The sequence below is a fragment of the Strigops habroptila genome, chromosome 2, assembly GCF_004027225.2.
Source record: "Strigops habroptila isolate Jane chromosome 2, bStrHab1.2.pri, whole genome shotgun sequence".
Lineage (NCBI taxonomy): Eukaryota > Metazoa > Chordata > Aves > Psittaciformes > Psittacidae > Strigops > Strigops habroptila.
The window spans coordinates 32,847,841-32,874,287 of record NC_044278.2 but is presented as its reverse complement, the minus strand read 5'-3'; the positions used below and the strand labels follow the sequence as shown (position 1 = coordinate 32,874,287).

The window sequence follows — 26,447 nt, the reverse complement described above, 5'->3', positions numbered from 1 at the left end:
TTTGTTGGATGTAAATGGTATTTTTTACATTACTAAAATAATGGCTTTTTGTTTGTTTTAAGACATGCCCCACAAAACATTTTACTGGAAAATACAAGAAAACCAACTGCTCTAGACAATCTTTTAAAAACTTGAGTACAGCCCAAATTCTGCTTCCAATGAAATCAGTCATTAAAATGGGACTTTGTGGAAGCAAGGTTACATAACTGAGTATCTCTTTCATCTAAATCTGGATCAAACCAGATGTTTGAAAATACACAGTCAGGAATCTTTATGGTATTTTGCAGTGCTCTCATCGAAAGCATTTTTGCTTCATGTATTTCGCTCTTCAAAACCCCTTGTGTGGGAATGTAGTGTGTGGATTCCCATGATGCAGAAAATGTGTCTTTTTGGAACCGGGTTTACTAGGCCTCTCTTCAAAGTAGATGAGACCTATGTTTGAGAACTCTTAGGCCAGTTTTCTCAACGTCTTGGACTCCACAATTGCTGTCCTTTGTGCAGTTTGGTTGAACCCATTGACCAACTTCACTCACATTTAACAAAGGAGACAAGGTCTCCAGAGTTAATCTTCAACAGGTTTCATAAAAATCATCGACTGAGTAGCAAAGAATGGTCTTAGTGGGAAGGACAGGATTTGCAGCAAGAGCATGTGCTGAGCAGTTATCTGTGCTTTTTACCCCAGCACTTGCCACAGTGTGCATGTGTACTGTCTTGTCAGAGTAAGTGGGGCAGTAGGTCGGGTGAAACATAGGGCACAGCTGAAGTACTGGGTCTGCCAAATGGTCAGAATCAAGGATTGAAAGGGCACTTGAAGCTTAAGAGAGTTTGGGCCTTTGATGCTCTCTAAATCTCTTTGAAAATGGGGACAAAGGGCCCCCGACCTGTCCCTCCATGGAGTATCCGTGCATGTCAAAGGCTAGGTGAGTTGTGGAAAAGGCAAAGAGAGGGCTGAGAGCTGCTCTCTAACTTGTTCACAGAGTCATAAATCACCAAAGGTTTGGCTCCCTCTTTCTCCTTTCTGCATAGGGAACTCCTTCAGCTCTTTCTGCATCCAGTTAAGATCTACATACAGTCTTATCTCTGTTAGTGTTTCAGAGCAGACTAAGATCTACCTAAATGCCTCACAGAAAATGCCTGCTGTAGAGACCATTCAACCTGCATTTGACATAAATGTCAAGAAGCAAACCAAAACGATAGAAAGTTACCAATAATGCCATAAGCATTACGCCTGTTCTCATGGTTGTTCTAATTCCAGCTGTCTGCTTCTAAGACAGTGCTCTGCAAACAAATCCAGTAATGTTTACTTACTTTTCCCTTCATAGGATGTTTCCAGTTATCACCTTTTTTTTAATATACAAACACTAAGAGGATGTTTTTTACTATTAGACCTACATGGATAATATTTGTTTCCAGTCTTGAAATATTCTGGTAATAAAATTTTCAAGGTGTTGGCTGCAGTGAAGCAACATACACAACTTTTTTTTCCCCTTCATATTACATGTGTTGAAAGAGTACATCGAAAGCAAAGCCAGTTTCTGCTAACAAAGAATTTGCTTTAAATTGTCTCCGCAGTTTTGATACTACTCAACAATTTCATAATGTCTTGTCCATTCAGACTCTAGGATGGATACAGCTCTTCGATATCACGGAGCCTGGTTGTAGACATTAGCTTAAGCTGGTGTTTGAGGGCACAGGCTCTCATCCAGCAACATGCATCTCTTCAGTGAAGTCCACTGATGTTAAAAACGAGGAAGCGATGAGGCACTAAGACCTGCTGGAGTTACTAGCATCCAGGGATGCTTCTGCTGGAAGGAACAGACCATGCTGAGGTTTGCCGGCTCTGCAGGCAGGTGTCCGAAGGAACAAAGGGCAACAAGCCAGAAGATGAGGTGAGAGAAAGTAGGATGACAACAGCAGAAGAACATAAGATATTGAAGAGAGCACACTGTGGCCCTGCCAAAAACAAACAAATAAAAGAAAAAAAAGGAAATCACGTCTCTTCTGAGGGATCATTTGTGATGAATACAGCTGTTTGGTTCCAGCTTTTTCCTTTCTTCCCTAATGAACAGCTACGCATTCCTGAGGCTTGATAACTTCTAACCCTTTTTGGGTGACAGGAACTGCATCAGTTACTCTACGCCATAAAGTCCGAGAAAGACTTTAAGGGAAGAAAAACTTCCCAAAAGATTGTTTAATAATATTTCCCTTACAGACTTGCATTGAGGAACATTCAGGTCCTCTTAGAACACTCTTTGAAAACTGCGCATCATGAGGGCTTCACCAGGAGTGGCAATTATACCCGTGGAGATACATTTGCAGTTTCTCCACCTTGCCATCTAAAAGTCTTCCTCTCTGTATGGCAGCCGAGGGCTGTGATTAACAAGGCAGCTGCTATTTCCTGCTGCCTCTTCTTCACTCGTCAATCAACTGAGCAGCCAAACGCAACAAGAAGGAAACTTAGCTTTGTTAGCTTGCGTTCAGATTACTTGTCCCCGAAGAAATTTGACTGAGGCATGTAAAAGCATGTAAACACATTTTTTAAAAGCATGAGAACAAAATCCCAAGCTGTAAAAATACCAAACTGTCACTCTGAGCAAGTCTGGAGGAAAATCACTGATACTAAAAATGAGATTTGAAATTGGGTAAGTTTTTTAGCAAGCATTACTACAAGACTGAAAAGGGGGAGACCCACATAGAACCTTTGTTTTATGGAGATGATCCTATAATCTACTATGTACCTCTAACACTGTGTACAGGCACTAGGAGGAGCCAGAAACAAAAGACTGCACCATCACATCCACCTGAAGAGCCACACTTGAAAGCATCACATGGAAGGTGAACCCCTCTCTCTCTGTGTTTGTATGTATGTATATAAAAATGCATGTGAGTGGGTTTAACTATGGCTCAGTTACACGACAATTGCTGAGTCTGGGGAAAATTCCCTATTAGGTCAAAGGCATGTTACAATACACTTCTGTCTAAAAGCTGTCTTCTCTGGTATTTCCTGCACTAAGCAGCAACTGACAGCTAGAAGTGGAGTGATGAGATGTATCTCCAGACTCTTGAATCCTTGGCTCCTGTTGGGACTGCCAAGGAGGAAGCCACTCTATCCCAATGCTGCAGAGACTGCAGCACAGATGTCTAAGAAAATGCAAGAGCATTAGTTGCAACTTAATACCTATTATTATAACATAGTCATAACACTTGAATATAATGTGAACTGAAGACTGAGGAGTTAAAAGTTTTTTACCCTTTGATGGTATGATGATGGCATTCTCCATGTAACTGGCAGGATTTGCATAACCATATTGCACGTAAGCTAAAACACTCCAGGTGTTATCACAGTACCTATAGGGCTGTGCTCTGGAATGACATGCAACACAAAACCGGTACGAGCTCTTGGGCTTTCTCAGCTGTCTAGCTGAGCTGGAGTATTTTCACTGTTCTTCTAGAAGAAGGCATGGGTTCTGAGATTTCTCAAAAGCCTTTATTTCATATTCTTGCTATTGATTTCCTACAACATTGCTTGAAATGTCTTTGCTCTCAGTCTAACATTCGTAGATCTCTTTTAGTACTTACCGAGTCTTTTCTTCTTTCTGATGCCCAACGTTCCCAAAGGTAGTTGGTCTTAGTGTCCTCAAGCATGTGTGTGAGGGACATATGAGTGTTTGTACTGCATAGGAGAAGCACACATCCCTGGGAAGTCAGCATCTCCTGGGCTGGAGCCTAAGATTGAGGAGAGTCAGGAATCTCTTCAGTAGTTCTTTGCTACTTCTTCAGCTCTATCTTGGACATAAGAAGCCTTAACCAGTTGGACACAAAGTTAACTCTGAGGCTAAATTAACCCACAGACAAGAAGCGATGTAGCTGGAATCACCCATCATGTCTAGAGTGCCGTCCGTGAGGAAGGCAGCCCACAATACTGCTAGTGCGTACAGCAGTCTCTTCATCCCAGCACCATCACCTCTGGGCATACTTGCGCTCCCTGGTGGAGAGAATGTAACTGGCTCCAGCAGGTGGAAATAAAATAAAAAATAAAAGAAGCTCCTCTGTCATGTTTTAGTTTCTAAAAACTCACAGTATGTTAGTAAACGTATTTTTGAAATGTAATCGTCATAGAAAAAATACTTTCAAAAATGCTTTTTCTTCTTCCGTTGCAGTGCCAGATACAAGTAGTAAAAGAAATGATCAGCAATTCCAGACAAAACATCTGTTGCTAGTCTTTGTTCCTTTTGCAAACCACTTACAAATAGACTATTTACTGGGTATTGGGGAGAGGGAGAAGTGTGATCCTACAGAGAAAATCAAAATAGTTATAATACAACAAGATGATAACAGACTTCTCTAATTAATGGGTAGAACACTGACGTGCTACAATAAATACAAACACCATGGTGCCATTATTTTTCTGCTTTCTCATCTTCCACACCTTGATAGGCTGTAATTCTCCTGCATGAATGGCTTCAAAAGAAAGTACAAGTATCCAAGGTGTACCAACTTGGGTCCGTGGTTGCTCTAATAGAGCTGAAACATGGCTTTGCAGTTTTGCTTTATACCTGAATACGTAATTTGAAATTATGATTGGTCAAAATAAAACATTGTGACCAATTTCTTTTGAAACTTAGCCAATTTTGTCAATAGTTATACTTATGGGGCATAGTTATTTTTTCAAGACTTTTTTTTAGGGACAAACACGAATATTAAAAACATATATAATAAAAAGCTATAAGAGCAATTTTCTGATCTAATGAAAAACTCAGTTCCTGGCAGTATGCCTTCCTAAGCACTTAAGAGATATAGGCATTTGGGCAAAGAAGAACTGAATGACCTAAATGAATTGAAGTTTTTCTACTATGAGGTCATGGTGGATGTATTACTTCTTCAGTAGAGACTGGTGTTTGGATAGATCACTATCTCCTGTTTTTGCGAAAGAACCAAAAATAAGAGCAGTTAGTCAAAGTGCAAGTCTAATGATGTCAGCATCTCACAGCCTTTTTGGTGTGGAGCAAGACTCCTCTGTTAAGAAGATGTTCTCTGGAAGACATGAGTTGGGGGTAGTTATTCCAGATCAAAAGCCTGCCAAGTGCTGGCCTCCTTGCTCCCACGCTAGCTCCTAGTTATGAAAGCTTGCTTAGTGGCACTTCCTTGGTGCCAAACTGCTGACCCTCTTCCAACAGGGCTTCTCTGGGCATCCCACCTTGCCCTTATTCTAGCTCTTTGCACGCTCGCTTTTTCAGACAACTGTCGCAAAGCAGGGGACAACATTTCTGGTATGTTGAGTCACATGAGACAAGATGGGTCACGCGTGCTGAATGAATCTCACCTGGAAAGAGGCTACAGAGAACAAACTGGAGAGTACACAAGAGGGCAGGACCAAATGGAGGAGCTTTCGCACTGCGCCTCTTCTTGCCCCACAACTCCTGAGCGAACCTGCCAGTCAGCAGGTAGAAGGACATGCCTGTTACCTGCCTCCGGCACAGCAAATAAAAGAGTGCGAAAGAGACTGGAATGCTACATGTGAAAGGGAACATGGTCTCCTCTTCCACAAGTAACATGCCGAGGGGCCACATTTCAGATGTGAAGATTAACAGGTCTACTTCTGCCAGCTGAGCTGTCAATGAAGAGTGTGTGGTGGTATCACCTTAGGCTGACCATTACGCCAGCAAAATTTCATGCTGAAGACATGCTTCTAGCTACCTCACAGGTAAAGCTGGCATCACACAGAGCCCTGGGACACTGGAAAAAATTCTGCTGGCCAAAGTACAGTTTTGCCAAACTAAAATCTTTTATACTATTACACTGTCCTGACAAAGCATTTCTTTCAGACTTCATGTTAGACTGCATGCATGGCCTCTTATGAACCTTGTCTTTCTTTCATGTGTGTAAAAACTACTCTGGAGCTCTGAGGCAAAGAATTATTGAGAAAAGTTTGGAATGATTTTAGCTCTCTGCATTGTAATTGTATGAGTGATCATTTAATCGCAGTGATTGAACCTACTATGCTTTTTTTTTTTTTTTGGTCATTGTTCTGCTCACAGCTTTAAAAACGAAATTGATTAAATAACTATGATCTCATCCTGCTCCCTTTGCTTATATCTATAATGCAGGATGCAGGATAGTCTCAGATGACCACTTTGCAGATGCTAGCTCTGAGTGCATACCCCGCCGTGTCACACTCTGGCATACACATTTGCCTGCACCAAGTCTAAGCCACCATTCCTGCAAGAAATCTAGGAAGTTCAAACAAACAGCCAAGGTCCTAAAATTCTGCCCACATTCTGTCTGTGGGGTGAAAAAGAGCATCTCTGAACAGATGTGTGATGAACCTGGCAGCACTGGCTAATGGATGAGATACTTCTTTGTTGTTCATGTGCCTAGGGTAGCTCTACCAGCAAAACATTCTAGCATAGACTAGGTCAGAGTAAGCTACAGGTCTGCAGTTGTCTTCTTGCCTTTCCAACACAGAATGAAACAGTTAACAAAATTCATACTTCAAAGGACCAAGACAGGACGTGTGGTAACCATGATGAATGATGCATTTATAACTCTATTGTTCCAGAACCTTGTAAAATCAACTCTGTATCAATCTCACTCGCTTTACATTATTTAAACTTGCTTTGCAACCATCACTGACAGAGTTATATACTTGCTAATTAAAAGAAAAGATGGGATTTGGGAAATACAGAAGTTGCTTAATAGAAATACAGCACATAGCAGAGCCTAGGAGCATGTCAGAATCACAGTTCCCAGCTTCAAAGTACATGGAATTATGAAAACCTAATTGCTTTCCTAATCGCATCCCCAGAGCTACGCTTTGATGGGCAAGATCCTGAATGTTAAGAGAGGGCTATTCCAAGTCCACAGGTGCACAAAAAAGGAAAATAATTAAATATAAATTAAATATTTGCAGCCACATACTTCTGCTATACTTCAAAAGTAAAAATGTAAAATATTTCTAGTAACAAGATAGCTGTTAAAGTTCTGTAAAGGAAAACTGTTCTTAATAGCTCAATGTAATCTTTTATTCTTTCTTGTCATTTCATGTTTGCTAATTGGACTCACAAAATTCCTGCCAGTGAAAGAAGACTGTCTGTGTGGCATATGTGGGGAACTGAAACATGGGACAAGCTAAGCGCAGGTTTGTCTGCCACAGCGCAGTGCTGTATTAGAAATCCCTGAACTATCTGCAAACAAGCTGGTACAGCAAAGATACTGGTTTGGATCTTAAAATCAACCAGGCTAACCAATCTGGTCTCTCAGCAGGGTCAATTAACCTGTATATGGAGCTGTGCTAGCATAGCAATATGGCTCTGGTTGCGGATCTCTGGAGATCTCAGCCCCTTGCTCCCTGGTATCATGTAGGTATACTCCAAATCACCTGCCTGCAGTCAGGCAGGCAGAAGGCAGCTGGTCAGTGAACGGAGAGCAGGATTTCCCTGTGTCCTAGGCAAACATTTTAACTTATGAGCAGCCTGTTCTTCTTATGTATGTACAGTAAACTAACTGCAGCAGATAAAGCCATGTTCTGGCCCTGTCAAGTTTGCAGCTTATAGGTGCAAATGTGGACAATGTATTTACAACACAAAATGATCAAACTGCTTCTCAGGCAGCAACCTGTTCCTCTTCCCAGAGGCCTAGCCCCAACATTCTATCATACTGTATTAAATGTTGATGTAACAGCATCCTGATGTTTCAGGAACCCCAGGCCCCAGAGACCAAGGTGAAAATCTGGAGCAAAGATTATTTACATTTAATTGAAAAGGATTGGGTCAGGGAATACTTCATCAAACTGAACATATGTAAGTCCATGGGCTTACATGGTGGAATGCACCCACGAGTGCTGAGGAAGCTGGAGATGTCATCACAAGGCCACTCTGTATCATCTTTGAATGATCATAGTGACCAGGAGAAGTGCCCAAGGACTGGAGTGGCAAATGCCACTCCTAACTTCATAAAGAAGGATGCTGGGACCTACAGACCAGTCATCCTCACCTTGACCTTGAGAAGGTGATGGAGCAGCTAATTCTGGACACCACTTCCAGACACATGAAGAACAAGAAAGTCATCAGGAGTAGTCAGCATGGATTCACCAAGGGGAAGTCGATCAATTTCATAAACTTCTACAATGAAACTACTGGCTTGGTAGATGAGGGGAGAGGAGTAGACATTGTCTACCCAGCCTTTTGACACTGTCTGCCATAAGTGGAGCAAGAACTTACAATAACATTTCACTACCAATCTCAATGACTTAATTGCTGGTTGGTTTGAGCACATGGATTGGACAAAAAATACAAGTGAGGTTCCTTGGCAGTGAGCTGCCATGGGTAAGGAAAGTCACTATGAAAGAAACAAAGCAGGCAAAGGAAAGCACAAGAAAAATGAGGACACAAATAGCGATGAGCTGATAAGGTAGCACTCTGAAAACCAAACAGGAACTTACTAAAAATGAGTGTGACAAAAATAAATTATTATGAAACTTTTATTTACTATCAAAAGACCATTTCCTCCCCTTTATCACAAACCTCATACTGATAACAAGTCATTCAGCATGGTTTGCAGAAAGTACTCAGTTCTGAATTTACACTCCAGGCTGCAAATCACAGGGAAACACAGAATTTTGGGGATTTTTTTCCTCCTCCTAGTCAGTTCGAGGCAGACGAGATAATGAAGCACCAGGAAGAAAAAGGAAGCCCTTGGATGGGAAGCAGACGGAAAAATAAAATGCCTTGTAGTCTCCTCAGCTGTTCCTGCAGTGCTGCGGAGGGGTGAGGAGGAAGAAGCAGATCACAGCCCTGCAAATGTTATCCTGTTAGGTGGAGGGGCGCCCGTCTGAAATGCTCACCGAGGGGCAACGTGGCAGTTCTATCCACCTACCTCTGTAATTCACATGAACAAGGTGACTATGTCTCAGGCTCTGGAACACAAACATTACATCATCTTACTTTTGGGGAGGGAGGGGGGAAAGTCAGGTCTGTTTTGTAGCCGAATCCTGCTGCCCACTCGCAGACATTACCATGTTTATCCATCGTGTGCAAAGACGTGAGGGGCTGTTCGCATTATTTTTCTCTTCCAGTTGTTGCTTAGTGTGCAAACGACATCACTAAGTAACACTGATCTAAGGGGAAACGTTTTGTCGTTGGAAAACCAACATAAATTATTAGTTTGGCGCCTCTTCCCCGGGCCTCTGGACGCTCCTCCTGCCCCGCCATCCCTATAGAAACTCCCCGCTTTCGCCCACCCGTGGGACCGCTCTTCTCGTCCCATTCTGCCCGATACAGCAGACGGCTTCCCGCGAAGCGCCGGCTCAGGGGGCACCTGAACCCGCCCGGCGCAGCCTGCGCCCCCCGACCCCTGCTCCGGCCCGGGGCACCGGGTGCCCCACGGAACCCGCAGTGCTGCGGGGTGCCGGCGGAGCCGCGGGACGAGCGCCCTCCGCCGCTCTGACGGGCCGCCCCGCCTCCAGCAGAGATGGGCCGCGGCCGGGGCCGGGGCCGGGGCCGGGGCCGGGCCTCCCCTCGGCGCCCCGCCGGCAGGGGCGGGCCGGGCGGTGACTGCGCCGTGGGCGGGCGGGGCGGCGCGGTGTGGCGCGGCGCCCGCGCGCAGGCGGCGGGACGCGGTGCCGCTGTTCCCGACTCAGGCCCCCGCGCGGGCTGCCGCTGCCCGCTGCCGCTGTGCGCGCCTTGGTGGGGGCCGGTAGCGCGGCTCCCATTATGGTCAGCCATGGCGTGGCTGCCGGGCGGGCTGGCCGAGCTGCGCTGGGGCGCGCTGGTCGCCCTCTTCGTGGCAGCGCTGGCCACTCTGGCCGTCTACCTGGTGCAGTACGTGCTGCTGGCCCTGCGGCGGGGCCGGCCGCCGCCTCCGCCGCTGCCGCCGCCGCCGCCGCCACCACGGCGGGACGAGCTGCAGGAGGAGGGCGGCTCGGTGCTGTCCTGGGCGCTGTCGCTGGGCAGCTGGCGGCGGCAGTGGCGGCGGGCCTGGGTGGCGGCGCTCAGCGCCGAGGCGGAGGCACGGGCGGTGAGTGCCGGGGACGCAGGTGAGGGGTGGCGGGCGAGAGGGGAGCGGGGCCGCCGCGCCGCAGGGCCCGGCCCGACAGCTCCGGGCGGCTCCCCCGCGCCCGCCGGGCTGGGGCCGGGGCCTTGGGGCGTCCCGCCGAGGCGAGAGAGGGCGATGTGTGCCCTTTCTCCGGCGGGGCTGCTCCCGCCCGGGGCGGGGAGCGGCTGTAGAGACACCGGGACTTGGTCCAGACATACCTTGGGTGCCGTCAGCACGGTGCTGGCAGCGCCTGCTGGTGTGTTACTGTCGCTCGGTGTGCATATGTGCGTGTGTGTATGGGTATGCACTGTATGGGTTTGTATATGTGTGTGTGTGCATATAGATATATATATATACACACATCTATATGCTTGGTGGCAGTGTGGCAGGAATTCGCAGGCAGGAGCTGGCCAGAGGCACGGAGTGGGCACATGTGCTGGAGCGGGGAGAAAGGGGAGGAAAGCCGTGACCCCCGTGGCCCCTGACAGGGGCTTGTACGCCGATAACATTGTTCGGGCGCAGGGAACAGGAAACAATGGAAACTTCCTGGCCTGGGAGCCAGCGTGGGGCCTGCAGCCCGTCCTTCGGCAAATAACTCCCAGAGCCGGGCTTCCTTCGTGTTGTCTTAGGCCCTGCCGAACCTGTGTGCGTGTCAGTGTAAGGCTGAGGGCTGGCGTCCTCCAGGCAGCTGTGAGACGGTGGGCTTCTCGGGTGTTCGTCTGTTTACTTTTAGCCTGGGTCTGGATGGATGCACAAAATGTGCCACCCCTTCCCATCCCATCCTACCCTCTTCCAAAGGGTGCATGTGCCATACTGCTTGTTGGTTTGTGTATGTCCAGGTCTAAGGGTGAGGAGGTTAGGTGGGGCTGTGGCACACCGATTCTCTGGTCCTGAGGACTGAACCCTTGCCATGTCAGTGGAAAATGCTGAGCCTAAACTCTCTTGGAAGTGGCATGTACTCAGGTCTCCGGATTTGCGTGCAGCCCTCTCCCTAGGTTTAGGAGGTTCTTTTCCTGGCTGCCCCAGCAAGCTTTCTTCTTACATCTCAGCAGGCAGGCTGGGGGAGAAGGAAGAGTGGGGCAGTGCCTGTGAATGAAAGATAAGGAAAGTGGTTTAACACTTTCCAGACATCAGTGTAAGTTAGGGCAGCAGAAAGAAAATACCTCATCTGCCCTTTCAAATTGTGCGGCACAGTTGAGAAAAGCATGGGTTGTACTAAGAAATGAAGGTTTGCCTTGTACTTGTGGAAGAGGAGAGCCCAGACAGCTTAGGCACAGGTGCTGGGAACTTAAAGTAACTAGAAACAAGCGGCCGCTTCTCGTCCCTGACTGCAGACCAAAGCCACTTTGACAGGGCCATGCACACCCTCCCTCCCTGGGTGAGCAGCTGCAGCCGTCTCTTGCCATGAGTTCACCGCCTGGCACTGCAGCGTGGCATTCCTCCCGCTGTCAGCCTCCCAAAACAATGTCAGTGGTGCACAGCTAATGAAATTCCTGTGTGCAAAACAGCCCCAGGTGACGAGGGAAGCAGCACTCGGTGTGGGTAGCAGGTGGATGATGCGAGTGCTGATGCCTCTAAAAGCATGACCTCACTGTCAAAACAGGTATAAGCTGTCTTTTCCTTGCTGTCTATGTGAAGACTGAGTAGCTGTCATGACTGCCTGCCGTCACCCATGAGGAAGGATTTGGAAGGGGAAGGCTTCTTTCCTCACCTCTGCAAGATGATATTTGGGTTTTCTTAGTTTTGGCAGTGCAGCTGTATTATTAGTCCAACCCAAAAATGCCCTTTAAAACTGCAGCACTGATTAATCCTTACTCAAGAAGAGCAGTTTCACTGAACTCTGACGTTGCTCATGGGCTTCACTCTGCACTGTGCTACATACCTTGATATTCTGGTACAGAGAAAGAGGAGTTATGATTAGGCCCATAGTTATGTCCTAAGTATAGGTGTTCAGGCTCTACCCTGTATTATGTACTGAGGTGTCATGCAATTAATCCATACAAGTTTTGACATACATTTGCAGTTCCGTCTCCGGTTCTTCCAGGAACTTCACTGGCAGTGCATTTTTATTACTTGTTTTCAAGCGATAGGTTCATCACCTAATGATGCTTCCTTTTTTCTCTTCTTTCTTAGGATTCACAGTTGCTTACGTTTGAGGAAGATGACCCACCAGAACCACTTGAGCTAGAAATTGAACAAGTTGTTAGTATTGTAAAGTCAGCTCAAGAAAAGGTAAACCTCAGTTTGGTTTTGTTCCAGTCTACTTTTGGGCAGGAAATGTTAACTTTTCTTATTAGTGTCAGCGGGAGTTTTGTTTGTCAACACTTCTGTACCTGGGACCTAAATTTGTCAAGGCTGCTGAGAGGCTGCCTCCGTAGAGAACCTGTGCAAACTCTTTGCACTGATTCACTCCTTTTGCAAGTCATGAGCAGAATGTCCTCCGGGCTTTCTACCAAATAGGCAATAACCAGGGTTATGCCAAGCTTATGGGTACGTCCTCAATGAACTCATACAGCTGCCCTCTTTCCCTACCCCCACGATCGGTACAATGTTCCCCATCGCATTGCTGACGTGTGGGGTGGGGGTTTCGTGAAGAAGGAAAGGGAAGGGAAACTTCTCCTCTGGGAGAGGAAAATACCTTTCTCTGCCTCTTGCTGTTTGTGTGGCTGATTACAGGTTTGCCTCATAAGTTGGAGTCAGGTAAGGATCAGTGGAACAGTGCAAAGTCCTGAGGGTGAAGTCTTGACTCTACTGAATCCTGCATTCAGTGAGGAGAGAATGGTCTCTTTCTTCCTCTCCACATACCCTTTCTTCCTCTTCCCCCACCCCACATACTGCACAGTGCTTTAGTGCATGTAAAATGAAAATAAGGCAGAATGTGGCTCTTGAAACAGAGTAAACATGCATTGAAAGGAGAAAAAAAAAGTATATATGCTTATTGGCGGTTATATCTTTTGCATTTTCATCCTGGTGGCTGAAACTACTAGTTATATCTGAACTGGTGCTCTGCTTTAGGTATCTGCATCAAATTAGTCTAATGCTTTTCTTCTAGTTTTGCTTTGTTAATTAGGTTTGTTTGTCTGACTTAGATGTCAAGCAGCTTTACTATGATTCCTTTGAAAACTATGCATGCTTATCTGCCTGATACACAGCTCATAGGCACACCCTCATTGGTGCAGCTTGGGATTGCCGACGTGTAAAGTTGTGCACTTGTTCACGCTCTTCTTCCGCTCTTCCCTCCTGGGATTTTTCACCTGTCAGTGGTCCCTGCCCCAGCAGTGGGACTAGAGAGGCTGGAGTTGGTCGGGCTGTGGAGTAGGCATTAGTGTTACTCTGTGCCACTGGAAGACACCACAATGGGAAATTTTAAGGAGAGGCAACTGGTAGGTCTAAAAGTGGTGTGCTGTATAATATGTGAAGCCAGCAACTGAGGGAGATCTGCTACAAATAAAAGCTAGCAAGTAACAGCACAAAAATAGGTGACTTGCAGCACAGCGTCTAAAACATTGCTGGAAGGCTGGCAGGGCTGCAAGTGTGTTTGCATGGGAGGTGCCCAGGAAGTTTGGGTCTGCTGGCTGCTCTTGGCCAGCATCATAGTTCAGCAGGAGTGTGTGGGGCCAGCTCTGTGTTCAGAGTACCGTGCCCGTGGCTGGACCATGACTAAAACCCACTTTTGCCTTGCCTGTGTGCCAGAACAAAGGCACAGCGCTGCAGTCCTGGGTTTCCCTGAGGTCGTGCTGTACCACCGGGAACATCTCTGCTGCAACCCTCAGCTGACTTACGTGTTGTTTAACAGTAGATTCTGCCTGCCATAGCAGTGAGGTAAGTTAGTGCCCGTGGTGCCCTGTAGGCACCTTAACCTGCTGTGATTAAGCCTGGGCAGCAGAACGTAGCAAGTGCTGACTCCATGGGAGCCTAAGCCCGGGGAACTGTTCGCTGCTGTAGGGCTGTTCTCTTGCTCTCCTCTACCTGTAGCTTTGCAGTCCGGCACCCTCCCTTGTGCAGTCTCTGGTCCTTGTCTGACCTTGGGTTACATCATTTCAGTATGTTAATCAAGCTGTTACACTGCAGCCAGCAATCTAATGTGGTTTTGCAGCAGCTTAAACCAATATAAGCACACTTAAAAATGTATTGGATTAAACCAGGTTCACTTACGTAAAGTGAGTTTTTCTGAACTGTCCCAAAACCCATTTCCATAATCTTGTGCACAGCTGCTGGAAAAATTTCTCTGGATTATTCTTACTTTTTCAGTTAAGGTACAACCTGAATATTTATTTGGATTTCAGTGTATAATAACCTTAGAGTGGCACTCTGATAGCTACTTTCCCTCCTTCCTTAAATGCATGCCTTTCTCTGAAACACCTCAGGAGTTCTCTCATACAGTAGTTGTGTCTCTTATGTATTCCTCAGGTAATACCAAGGGTCCAAAGGTGGTTTTTCCAGTGCTGTTTTCTTTTACCCTCTTGCTCTTCAAGCTCTTTACCTTTGCATATGAAATTGAAATCTCTCTCTGCAGCTTGTCCAAACTCAAACTTCTGATATGTATTTGTAACTCATTACCGGTATGACTGGCTCTGAATGCAGTTTGTCACCACATACTGCATGTTTACCGATGTTGTAGCATCCCACAGAGCTCTGCACTTGCCTGAGGCTTCAGCTGGCACAAGACTGTTGTCCTGCAATTGGTCCAAGGTGCTGCTTTACTTGTGGTCTCTATGGCAAGAGTGTATAAGTGCCTTGATTTATTGCGTACTGTTTCAAATATGTATTTGACCTTGCATCAGAGGGGTTGTGGTCGTCAAAGGAAGTACAGGATGGAGGGTGAGAGATCAAAATAGCAGTAAACATGGGATGTGTAATACTTGAACGCAGCTGTGTGCTGATAGAGCCCTGTGGTATGTCTTTTGTGGCGGGTGGTCCTCTGTCCTCTTGAGTGCTGGGCCATAGGGCACAGCCAGGTGATGAATGTGCCTGGTGCTGGGAGTGAGCCTTCTGCCTGGGAAGTCTTGCTCCAAAACAATATGGGATTGCCAGCCCAACTGTAATTATTGTATTACTGCTGACAGCTCTGTTTATCACCAGGATGCAGGCTGACATGTGCTGTCCTTAGGTCTATACATACTGTCCTGGCTTGGAGAAGCTGAAAGATGTAAAATCGGTGTATGCTCCACAGTGCAGCACTGCAGACATGGTTGGGATAGCTGCTGGTTGTCAGCCTGGCCAAAGCTGTTGTGATGGGGACAGGCTGCTCTGGGGCTGAAGGTTACACTACGCTGCTTCTTGACAAAGCCTCTATTTATGCATCACCTTCACTCCAGTTTTGGGCCAGAGCCTAAATATATAGGATGAAGTGGCCCATTTTCATTGTGTGGTGTTGGTTGTTTTGTTTTAATAAAGTAAACATTAGGAATATTCTTAGCTAATTCTGCCAGCCTTTCCATTGCTGCAGTCTATTTTCAGAGGCTTTGAACTTCACAACAACAAAAAAGGCAACAAAAAAGATGATTCTCTTGGGGACTTGACACAGAGGATTTGGATGGGGCAGGCTACAACAGAAGTCTCCCTTTTCCTGCTTCATACCTAAGTCGAAAGGGCTAAAATGCCCTCAGAGTGCCATGCCATTAGTGAGTGATAACAAGTTGCTATACAAGGAATGACTGTCTTGGATCACAACGGGCAACAGCAAATATGAAAGCTTTGTGTTATTTTTTGTGTGATGGATCTTGCTGAGGGAAATGGTAGAGAGAAAGGAGGACTGTTTCACAGGCTTCTGAGAGGTCCTGTTTTCTGATGAGCTGTGCAGCATATCCGAAGAGCCCTTATTAACACACACAGCTGTCATAGCTTCATCTTGGTATCACTTTGCAGCCACCCTGCTGTGAGCTGGCAGCCTGTGTTTGTGCCATGCTGGGGCATCAGGGCTTCCAGTTCTACTTGCTCTGAAGCAGGTAGAGACACTGTGCAGCAACGGCTGCTTTCTGCTCTGGGAAAGACTGGTTTCTCGTTGTCACTACTACAGTACTAACTGGGATCATTCTGAGTCACCTACATGTGTTTATTTCTGATTATTTTTGGTGGGGTGAACTGCCCTGACCATCATGTGCAGTTCTTATTGTCTTTAACTCCCTGTTTTGCTTGAAAAGCTGTCCTGGAGCTTTGCTGCTTTAATGATGGGGTTTTTTTACAAGCCTAGGTGGAATCATGGCCCATGCAGCTTGTTTCTATACTAGCGTAATTCTTTATTTACTTTTCTTCCATGGTGCTTGCTGTCATATCAAGCAAATATCATGTAAATATATCGTGAAGGAATTCTATTTCCTTGGCTAAATAAGTTGTTCCTTAAGTCTCCTTTCACAATATTGTAAGTCACTTCTGTGCACCCATTCTCTGCAGCAGCTCCAGTTAAATCTATCTACTTGAACTTGACAGCTGAAGTGACACACAGCCCTACAGGCGAGGTCTTACCATGCAAGATTACTGCTTCTTTGTGTCTCTGAAAGTACTTTTCTGATGCATTTTAGGCTTCCAGTCTGCCTGTCCCGTGGCTGCTTCAGGATGTGACTGACTTGAAGCATCCAGGTCCCTTCCTTTGGTGTTCTCCCAGTGATACGCTGCCCTTTGTATGAGTAGTATTTGTTAATTCTCCTACACACACGCTCTGTATTTTGAATAGCATTTCTTTTCTTTTTTTACTTTTTTTCCCCATCATTTCTGTGTGATGTCCTAATCTTTCTTTATGTTGCTGCTTCCCAGCTTGTGTTCCTCAGCATCACGCTTTCTTTCTCTTGAGGGATTTTGAAGCTTAACTGTGCAATTGGGTTGGTGCCTGACAGACTCCTTTGTAACTTGCTTCCAGCTTTCATCTCCCTGCTCACTGTACTGTCCTCTCCCTTTCAAACAGATCCCCATTCACCTTAACGTGGGAATGATGGAGTACAAGCTTAATTATCAGTGCGGTGACCCTACTAAAATAGACAAGACAACATAATGGATCTCACCTACTTAAGAACTGAGTATCTTGTAGAAGGAAAACAGCAGGGTGGGGATTTGTTTGTTTCAGTGGAGATAATACTGGTTTGGGCACTGTCAGGTAGCCTGCCTGTCTTCCAGTTGCTACTGCGGATGTGTATGGGCCTCCTATAGGTTTGTGCCACATCTCCTGTCTTGGCACAGGGGTCAGGGATACCTTAGCACTCCAATGGCGTGATGTGCCTGTGTCTCTGCAACTGAATGTCTCTTCAAGCTACTGCCAAGCTACTGCAGCACAAACTGGGAAACCTCTCCTGCGTTTTATTGTCTTCTGCTGATCTCCACGTCTTCAGCTATGCTGTCTCTCAAATGGTTTGTAAAGACTTGTGTCTTTACAAACTAGCAAGTCTGTTTCTGGTATTTATTTATTTTCTCCCTTTTTAAATGTAAGTACTGCTTCCTGTCCTTGCTCTGTTTGATATTCACATAAGTTGATAGGCGTATTGAAAATTCTTCCTGTCCTGTCTCCTTGTACTCCCTGCTCGTTTGTTTTATCCCACTCTGGTCTCAAAGGAGTGGATAAATTCACATGCTTTATCAGTTTCTGCTTTGTTTCTGTTGCTGACATGGTAACTCTTTTTCTCCTGCACTCATTCCATCACTCACTCTGCCTTCACGCTGGTGTTTACCATGGTTTTGGAAAACAGGTCCAGCGTTGTCTCATTATATTTGCAGGCAAATTCGCTTTGATACCGGCTTCTAAAAATCCACCTCTAGCTGTGCCTGTATTCTCTCCTTCAGTTTATATGTTTCACTTGGTAAACTACTTGGGTAAAGAGGGAATGGTGAAGAAGCTAGAGAAACCCCCTCAAGAGGTCAATGCATAGGCTCTGATAACCAAGGAAGATCATGTAATTCTTATTCTGAACAGTTGTTATGACTATCAAAAGGCAGAAGTTTCTGACTGGAAAGTTTTCTTACAGTTAGGTTTTAAGCTGAGCACACAGACCGTCTCTGTGGCCATTGACAAGGGGAGTTTTCCGTGCCAAAAGAAGAGCCTTCTCCTTCTCAGAGGAGTGCTCCAAAACAAACATGAAAAATTGTGGGGATCCTAAATCTAATAGCGTACTGATCCCTACTGTTGAGATCGAGGCAGCTTTCACTGTGTGGCTGCTTCATGGCGTGTCCTCATTTTCTTGTGAAAATGTTGAAGATTTGTGTTACATACTATGGAATAACCTGCTCTTTCTGGAGATAAATACCAAGGGCAGTGAAAAAAGGCAAGCAAGGCCTGTGATGCTGAGGGTTTTACACATACATGTGACGCGGTCATAGACTGGGGAAGGTGAAGAAGACCTTCCCCTGCAGGGCTGTGAGAGCTTCCCTCTGAAGACATGGCCCTTCACCCTCCCTTGGCCATGGAAGGGAGCCTGCTGCCACATGTGGAGGGGGGAAGGAGGAGTTACAAAAAGGCCATGCATAATACACAGATTGGTGTGTGCCAGTGCCAAAACTGAAACCTCAAGGCGGGAGGACACCATGTGTGAGGAGCAGAGGCACTCTGGTGCTCCTGGAGATGGGGCAGCTTCTGCTGCTACTTCAGGAAGGAAATAAAGTGAAGTTTTGTAGCTCTGTCCGGAGGAACCACAAAGGGAAAAAGTCAAGCTATAGAGGGGGAGGGCAAAGCTGGGGGAAGGGCTTGGATAGCTGTGGGTACACAAGCTTGGACGCTTGAGTTTCTCCAAAAAACATGTATCTTACTCCAACTGTATGCTTTTTCAGTCTCCTTCATTCCTGCAGTTGTTGTTCTGAAATATTTTTTTTAGGATAATTATACTAACAATTTTAGACATATATAAGCAAGGTGTGTTACAGCATCTGCATCTTGTTGGAGCTGGGTGCCCATGTCAGCCAGATGAGGAGCGGAGCCCAGCCACGTCAAGGAGTTTTGCCCCAGCAGCTCACCCACATCGTGGGCTAGTGTGGTCAGGGATGGAGGCAGGCAAGAGGAGAGGCTTCAGGGTGTTGAGGAACTACCAACCAAGAATAACCCTGGCATGGGGGGATCAAGTGCCAGGAGTCAGCTGAGTGTGGGGAGGGATGGCAGAGGGCTCAGGAGGAGCAGGGTACAGCCTTGCTGGTGAAAGCACCTGAGGAAGGGCTGAGAATCCCTTCTGTGGGAGATCCCCGAAGTGCGTGGAGAGACCTTGGCTGGTGATGGGGTGTTTGTGCCGGGGGAGGCTAGAGCTGCAGAGGCACTAGTCCTGCTGGTAGGAGCATCCTGGTTTCTTTGTGCTTTTACTTCATCCTTCAGCACATTCATGTGCTCATCCTATTTCTAATTTAGGAGGTCTTGCTTGTCCAGATGTAAGATAACAAAAGAGAGCTGGGGTATTCCCTCTCGGGGAGTCCAGAATTAGCCAACCACAGCTTCTGTGTGGTGGTCTAAGGGCCTAATTTTTAAAGAACAGTTTGTTGTAAGAATACCAGGTTTTCTAGACTCTAAACCATAAAGTGTTGATGACTGGGGATGACCGTGGTAAGGAGGGGTGGGAGAGAAAGATGAGGAAGATAAATGAAGATGAAGAGCAACTCACTTGCCATTAGTTCAGGTGCTACTGTTTCTTGTGAACATGTATCCTTCCTCTTCTGTGACAACCAGAAAGGTGTGCTTTGCCCGGCCCTTCCTTTTCCTGCTCTTCATCTGTGCAGAGAAAATGAGTTTGAGGAAGCAGGTTGGTTGTGGGCGCGGAAGAAGAGGAGTGTAGCACAGGAAGTCTCAGTATTTTTCTTCATGTGACTGTTCTGGGGAAAATGACCTACCTATTTCTTCTCTGGTCTATCAAAGTCATCCGCTACACTTCTAAAAGAACGTCACTTAGAAAGGGAAGCAGCAGTTGCAGTCTCTTTAATCAGCTTCTCACCATGTGGCAGTATCCTAGATGAAAACGGAATTGCTTTCTCTTCAAATTCTAGCCCAGAATTTCTTTCTCTTAGTATTCTGACTCCATAATCCATCCTGCTGCTAGCATAAAGGGATTCAGCTGATATAAAGGAATATTATTTTCCATTAACAAATGTGGACCACTCCTTTTTCTAACTGGATTAAAAATTAGACCTCTGTACCTGAAGACCACAGTTATTTTATTAAAAGTGAGAGGAGAAGGGGAGTAGGACTCTCTTGACATGGTGTAGGAAGAAGAATGAAAATTGCCCTACCTGCAGTGTCTGTTTCCATCCTTTACTTGGAAGTAAACATAATTATGAAGAAAGTGGCACATGAAACACGATTAAGAAGAAAGTGGCACATTAACTCATCTACCAACTCTCCTGCCACACTTTCTTTTTTAAGCAGTAGTCAGCTCTGTATATCTTGGTCTTAGACATCCAGAAATTCCAGACAAATAGCTTTGCATCACATGTGCAGTGAGTCCAACTTGTTCTGAATGCACTGAACCTCCTATGCATGTGTGGATGAAATGTGCATGGATGATAAACCCACTGCATTTAGGAGAGCAGCTTTTGCATCAGACCTGTCCTTTTCCTCTTCTGCCCTTGAAAAAGAGGGAAGAGCCTATTCATTTTTGAAGTGTTAAAAGAGCCACCATGCCAATCCATCCTTGTGAATGAAAGGAACGATTCTGTGTTTCAACTCAGCTTCTGAGTTGAAAATATAATGAATAAAATAAGCACTTAGGCTCTTTGGTCTTGTTAGCTATTAAAAATGCTTTAAAATCATTTATGTTATATCATACTAGGGGGTGCTCGTGTTGATTATGTGGGATTAAGGGTCAGAAATAATTTCTGAAGGGATTTAGACTTTGAGGGAGAGGTGGGGGAAACTGATTTGTCCACTTCTGAACTATAATTTGCAGAAGATAAATCTGAAAAGGCAAATCTCGTTGCTTACGGGTGTGGTTGGGATTTTTATTTGCCATGTCCACCTCCTCCCCCTGCTCCTTAGTAATTAAGTCTCTACCTTAATGGATGTGCTCTAAAGCCCTTGATAATGCTCTGGTTCTTCTTAAAAATGTATTCTATAGAGCCCAGGGAGATTAAATGTGTTTAAGGAGAGACTGATAAGGATCTTCCAGAAGGTACTTGATTCATTTTAAAGCGTTCAGAATCTATCCCAGTGCCCATAAGTGAAGCAGTAAGTGCACAAACATAATTTAATAGCATGCATGCGGAGTTTGTGTCAACAAATCTTGCAGCAAGTTATTTGTCTGCGCATTGCATTAACCTGGTTGACTTTGCATGAGTCAGCCTAAGGAGGGCTCAGATACCCTTTCCAACAGTGGATATGTGCGGACGGTAATCACAGAGGGACAGTGACAAACAGCTGTCTTCAACCATCAAAGCTGTTTGCAACGTGAGCTTCCCTCTGATGTAATGAGCCATTTCTCACTTCTGTACCTGGGGCTTTTCTGTGACACCAGGTGCTTTCTGCGCACTCCAGGAATTTTGCAGCTCCAGCAACTCAGTTGGTTTGCAGAGGAGAGGGAGGAAAAACCACTTAGTGTTTGTAAACTCAATATGATAACAACTTAAATTACTGCTCTTAGAAGTGAGGGAGTGTACTCAGCGAAGTCTATTACAGTTGAGTGGCATACACTTTTCCCAGGCGTTTAGCTAAATCACCAGATTTCAGGGCCTTTCTTGGTGTGTTCAAAGACTTGAATAAACTTTTAAAGGCTCCTGCCCCTTCCCACCCCACTGGGAACTGAAATTAATCAGACAAAATCCCTTCTACAGCAGCAGGGTTATGCCGAAGTTACACATTTGTAGGATACCACTAAATCAAGTACCGTTTGGTAAAACCATCTGTTCTATGGTAGGCTATTTAGTTCGGAGCAGAAGAGGAAGAAGAAGAAACTTCTTTGTCTCCCTTATGCGAAATTGTGATCGTTGAGCTTTTAAAACACCCGAGTATTTGTCAGGGGAGGAGTTAGTTTTGTACTGGATAACAATACAAAAGAAATTTTGGAAAATACCAGAATTTCCGGGTATTAAATTTCGCTCCCAGAAGTGAACACTTGAACTACGGTTTATAGAAGCTACAGAAGGGGATAGGGATGTTTATAAAACTGCTTAGAAATCTCCCACCTACAGAATTTAGTATAATTCTGGTAGTGTAAAGTCCTTCCTTCTCTTAGTTCCTTTCCTGCCTTCAACAGACCTCTTTTGAAGACTAATTTGCTTTTTCCTTTCTTGCCTCTTCCCACCGCTTTTATTTCATTAGGTGGTTTCTTGCAATGTTGTGGGAGATTCCATTAAATTTGTTGTCACTGTCTCACCCACTTCGTCCGCGGCTGCAGAAGGTCAGTCCTACAGCGTGAAACTGTCTCCACTTCACTTGCAGGTAAAGTGTTCAGTGGTGTTCTCTCTCTTCCTCCTTTTGTTACATCTTAACCAACGGCTGAGCTGAACCTCCTGTTTGCAAAATGCACACAAGATCATGTTAACTGTGATAGAATGTTTATTAATACTACAGTTTCCCTCTGGAGCAAGTGATAAATTCATAAATTAAGCTGCCTTTTTAGGACACTGTGGATAAGTAACACATTGGGTAGACTGCTTGAATGTATAGAACAACAATAGCCTTTTTTGACTAGCAACTACTCTCAAAGCTTAAATAACTTCTGCCTTCTTGGACTGGCACTTTGAATTTACTTACTGAGAAACTGGCCTCATTCTTCCTTTGGCAAGCTTTAGTATGGAGCTTGACCTGCAATTTCTTTATAGGACATCAGAACACTCTCCAATAACTGCTTTTCCATCCACAGCTTCAGCTCTATGTGAAAGACGGAGGAGAAGATGTCAAAGTTGACTGGCTCCTCATTAACACCAATGAAACCAATTTTGAGATCCAGCCACTGCAGGAGGTTAGTCGGTAGATTTTATTTGCTGTAATGGTTGAGAAGATGGGTCTCCATCCCTTCAGCACAAAACTCAGTGTAATGCTATCAGTTAGCAGTAGAGGCGTCTAAGAGCTAATGTATCAGGTGAGGCTGGAAGAGCAAAAATGCCCGTTCCCTTCTGTTGCCTGCCTTCAATAGAAGCATGGGGCGGTTACCTGTCGGTAGTGCTGTCTTGAGCTGCTTCAGTGAAATCTGCTATGGCTCATCCAGCAAACCCCTACATCTCTGAAATCTAGGAGCATTTCTCAAGATTACTGAAGCATTACAGATAAACCAAGACTGTGTTTGACAAACAAATGACTTTGCAAATATTCTTCATCCACATTCAAAGGTGTGAAAAATGCCTTTTCCTAAATGTCTTCTCTCAGAGCACTTCTGAAATAATGATAATATAAAAACCAATTGTAATGGTATTTCCATCAAGCTAATTACAAAGTTGCTAATTCTTCATTAGCTTGAATCAGTTGTGAAATTAGGCAACAATAATTCTGAAACAGCTCTGAAAAAATACAATTATGTAAGGAAATGATGGATGATCTAAAAATATCTTGATGCTTTTAGAATTGTGCCTTATCTTAGTACATAAACACTGATTCATTAAGGGTTTTTTTATTTTTTTTTTTTATTGGGACATCCCCTGAAAGATTTCCTTCATGACTGAGACTCTCTTCTGCCTTTGACCCTTTGCAATGTCTGGGGATTTTTGGCAAAAACGTGCTGACTTAAGCCTTTCTTCCAACAGAGAGTGAAGACTTGATTGTGTTTTGTGAAGCTGGTTTTCTGAATGAAGGCCTCATTAAAAAATAGGTTTATTGTACAGTAAAGCTGCTTCTGAAGCCCTTGTACTAAGTGACCTAGAATTGTAGTAATTTATGACTACAGTTTTTAAACACAAAAATGTGAAACTCATAACACATCTGAAGACAGATGACTCTTTCGAAGCGTGTTTTAATGTAGACTTTACTGTGCACACGTAACAGTTTAATGACCTTCATGTGTTGGGGTGGCATGCTGATTATCCACATATTGAACAGTCATTAAGTACTTACTGACAAGTGCAGATGACTGGTACAGTCAGTGGACTTCACAACCTGCTTTTTGGGAGATGCCAGGGTTTCAAAGGAGTTGCAACTTGCTGTGCTTTGGCACATTTTTAAAATGAGCCTGTTAAGTTCATAATAGTTCGGGGTTTTATTTTCACTTTGAAGTTTCTATTAGCACTTAGGGAAGAGTGGAGGCAATAAACAGAGAGCTAAAGCCTGTGAGCAACCTACACTTTGGAAATTGCTTCTGCTCCTAAACTTAAATGTCAGCTTTTGTGTCATTTCTTCTTTTGGAAGCAATATTGTGTGTACAAATAAGTACCTTTAACTGCTTGTGATCATCTACACAGTGGTTTTGTCTTCAGTCAAACACAACCTATATTCTGTTGATAATAGCTGGATGAACCTGAGTTGCATTGGGCAACGTGGCTGACTGGCAGGGCTTGGGTTTACATGCGGTGACTTCATGTCCTGGTGTGCCCCAAGCTGGGCACGGTAGCTGGCTGTACGCCCTTAGCACATGTCAAACCCAGAGTAAAACGTCTGCTCTTAAGCCTTTTTGGTTGGCGATTAAGCATTATGGCTTGCCTTGTAGAGGATGTTGTGACGAAGCATTACTTTCCAAATAAGTATAGTTAAAAATGAGGTTGAGCTGACAGGAGGCTTTTCAAACAAACTGCTTTCCAAATAACTATGGAAACATCAGAAAATACCTGTAAGTACAAGTCCAGTGACTATTGTTGCTGCTGTTACTGTTAAATAACAGGTATCACATTAGGTTGATGGCAAAGCAAGAGGCAGCTGGGATTTTACAATTTGACGGTGTTCTTCATCAGGATTTAGGTAAGGGCAGGGGAGGGAAATTGCCTCCACAACAGTCAAAACTAACCGCTATTTATCTGCTTATTTAAATAACGTAAGTAATGAAATTATTGAAACTGAGGCTTTAGACAGCCTAATTTACTTTACTATTTTTTAAAGTGCAAGAGTATTATCTGCAAGTTGCAGAAATGTGGCACTGCCTCTTTCCTTGGTGATTGTTTGAAGGAGCACAGTGTGAACAAAGCAGAGTTTCTGTGGGGCTGATCGATGCTGTTGTATGTTTTGAACTATAGGGACCTGTCGTCAAAGGGCAGTTAGGTAAGACGGCAGTGAGACAGGATTTTTGTACACAACATTCCTGGGATTTTTATGAGACACCCTAAATGTTTCTGTAACACTTGAGTAATTGGGAAAGGGCTGTTATTCCAAATCTGTTTGACCTGTTGTGCAAGCTGTAGGACTGCAGAAGTCATTGCATAGTCATTCCTCTACACCTAAGAAAGGACTGAGGCTTTTGAAATGACAGATTGCTTCTCGTGCTGAGAGCTGTCTGTAACAGAGGAGCATGGTGCAGGGTGTCCAGGGTGGCAGAGCAAAGCCTGTGCAGAGATGCAGTTGTTTGAGGCTTCAGCTGTTGCTGCCTCGCAGCTTCAATGTGCTGCATGGCTGCACTGGTGTGAGTCAGGTAGTGCTGAAAGCTGATGGTACACAGACACAGTGTTATCAGAGCAATCTACCAGGATTAGGCCTTCAGTCCCCAACTTGATCTCCCTGCTGGTGCAGATTGGGTGTCCTTGTCACCAGTGTGCCTTGTCTTTGCAGCAGGGCCTCACTTGTTGGCCATAGCACACCAGTTGCCGGCATGTTGCCATCAGACAGCAGCATGCTGAAGTGTACTTTTTTTCTGCTTTGCATTCTCCAGCTATTCTGTATCTGGACCTGCAAATTAGTTCCCTTTCTTTTAAAGCCTTGTTCTGGAATAGTAAAGTCTGTCAGGTGTGGTATCAGGTGAGAAAAGACTGATGAGTCCCCTGTGGTTTAGGTCAGACTTTTTTCTGCTACTTCAATCTTTTCTTTAGAAAAGAAACCTCGCTGAGATTTTCCCTCTGCTACCCTCAGAGCGGTTGGGTATCAGACTGCCCTTTCTGTGATAGCTTAATTTAAAAATGTACTCCCTGTAGGGAGCTGAGCAGAAGAGACTTTATGAGGAGCGTGACAGGGGAAGCAGGCTTCGTACACCTTACAGTTAATCATGTGAAACAAAATCTGTGGTCTGTTCTGATGCCTCAGAGATAGTGGTGCTAAGCTCAGATTGCCATGAGATTTTTGAATGGATAGACATATGAGCCGGTCCCCCAGAGCAGCATGACTGTCTGTCCATACTGTGCACTTTTCAGGAAGGTTGAACACCTCCAAGAGATGCTATAATATTTTTTTCCAGTGCAGCACGGGATTAGCTGCTTCTCAGCTGTTACAAGCTGGCATAACTCCCATTAAATCAGTGGAACAGGGCTGATCTGCTTATCTGATGACCTGATCTGCTCTCTTGGTGGAGTGCAAAGCAGCACAGAAACTTTAAAACATCATAATAAAATGTAAACTGTTAACGAAACTTCTGGTTTTGTGGCTAATAGCTGTGCCTTCCTGACTCTCTGAACAG

At 45.0% G+C, this 26,447-nt stretch overlaps 1 protein-coding gene and 1 long non-coding RNA gene across 2 annotated transcripts in view; one reads left to right on the top strand and one right to left on the bottom strand.

Annotated features, from left to right (window-relative positions):
• Positions 1–8,465: 8,465 nt before the first annotated feature.
• Positions 8,466–10,317, bottom strand: LOC115604595. Its single transcript, XR_003990338.1, has 2 exons — positions 10,251–10,317; positions 8,466–9,115 (listed from the first exon to the last, which is right to left on the bottom strand). It is a non-coding gene; the product is annotated as an uncharacterized LOC115604595 (long non-coding RNA).
• C2CD2 (C2 calcium dependent domain containing 2) overlaps positions 9,576–26,447 on the top strand; it is a 38,100-nt gene continuing 21,228 nt past the window's right edge. Inside the window, exons 1-4 of the mRNA XM_030477889.1 lie at positions 9,576–10,014; positions 12,166–12,264; positions 22,244–22,363; positions 22,788–22,886. Of these exons, the coding sequence (XP_030333749.1) occupies positions 9,721–10,014; positions 12,166–12,264; positions 22,244–22,363; positions 22,788–22,886 (612 nt within the window). The 5' untranslated portion in view covers positions 9,576–9,720. The remainder of the gene's footprint in view (positions 10,015–12,165; positions 12,265–22,243; positions 22,364–22,787; positions 22,887–26,447) is intronic.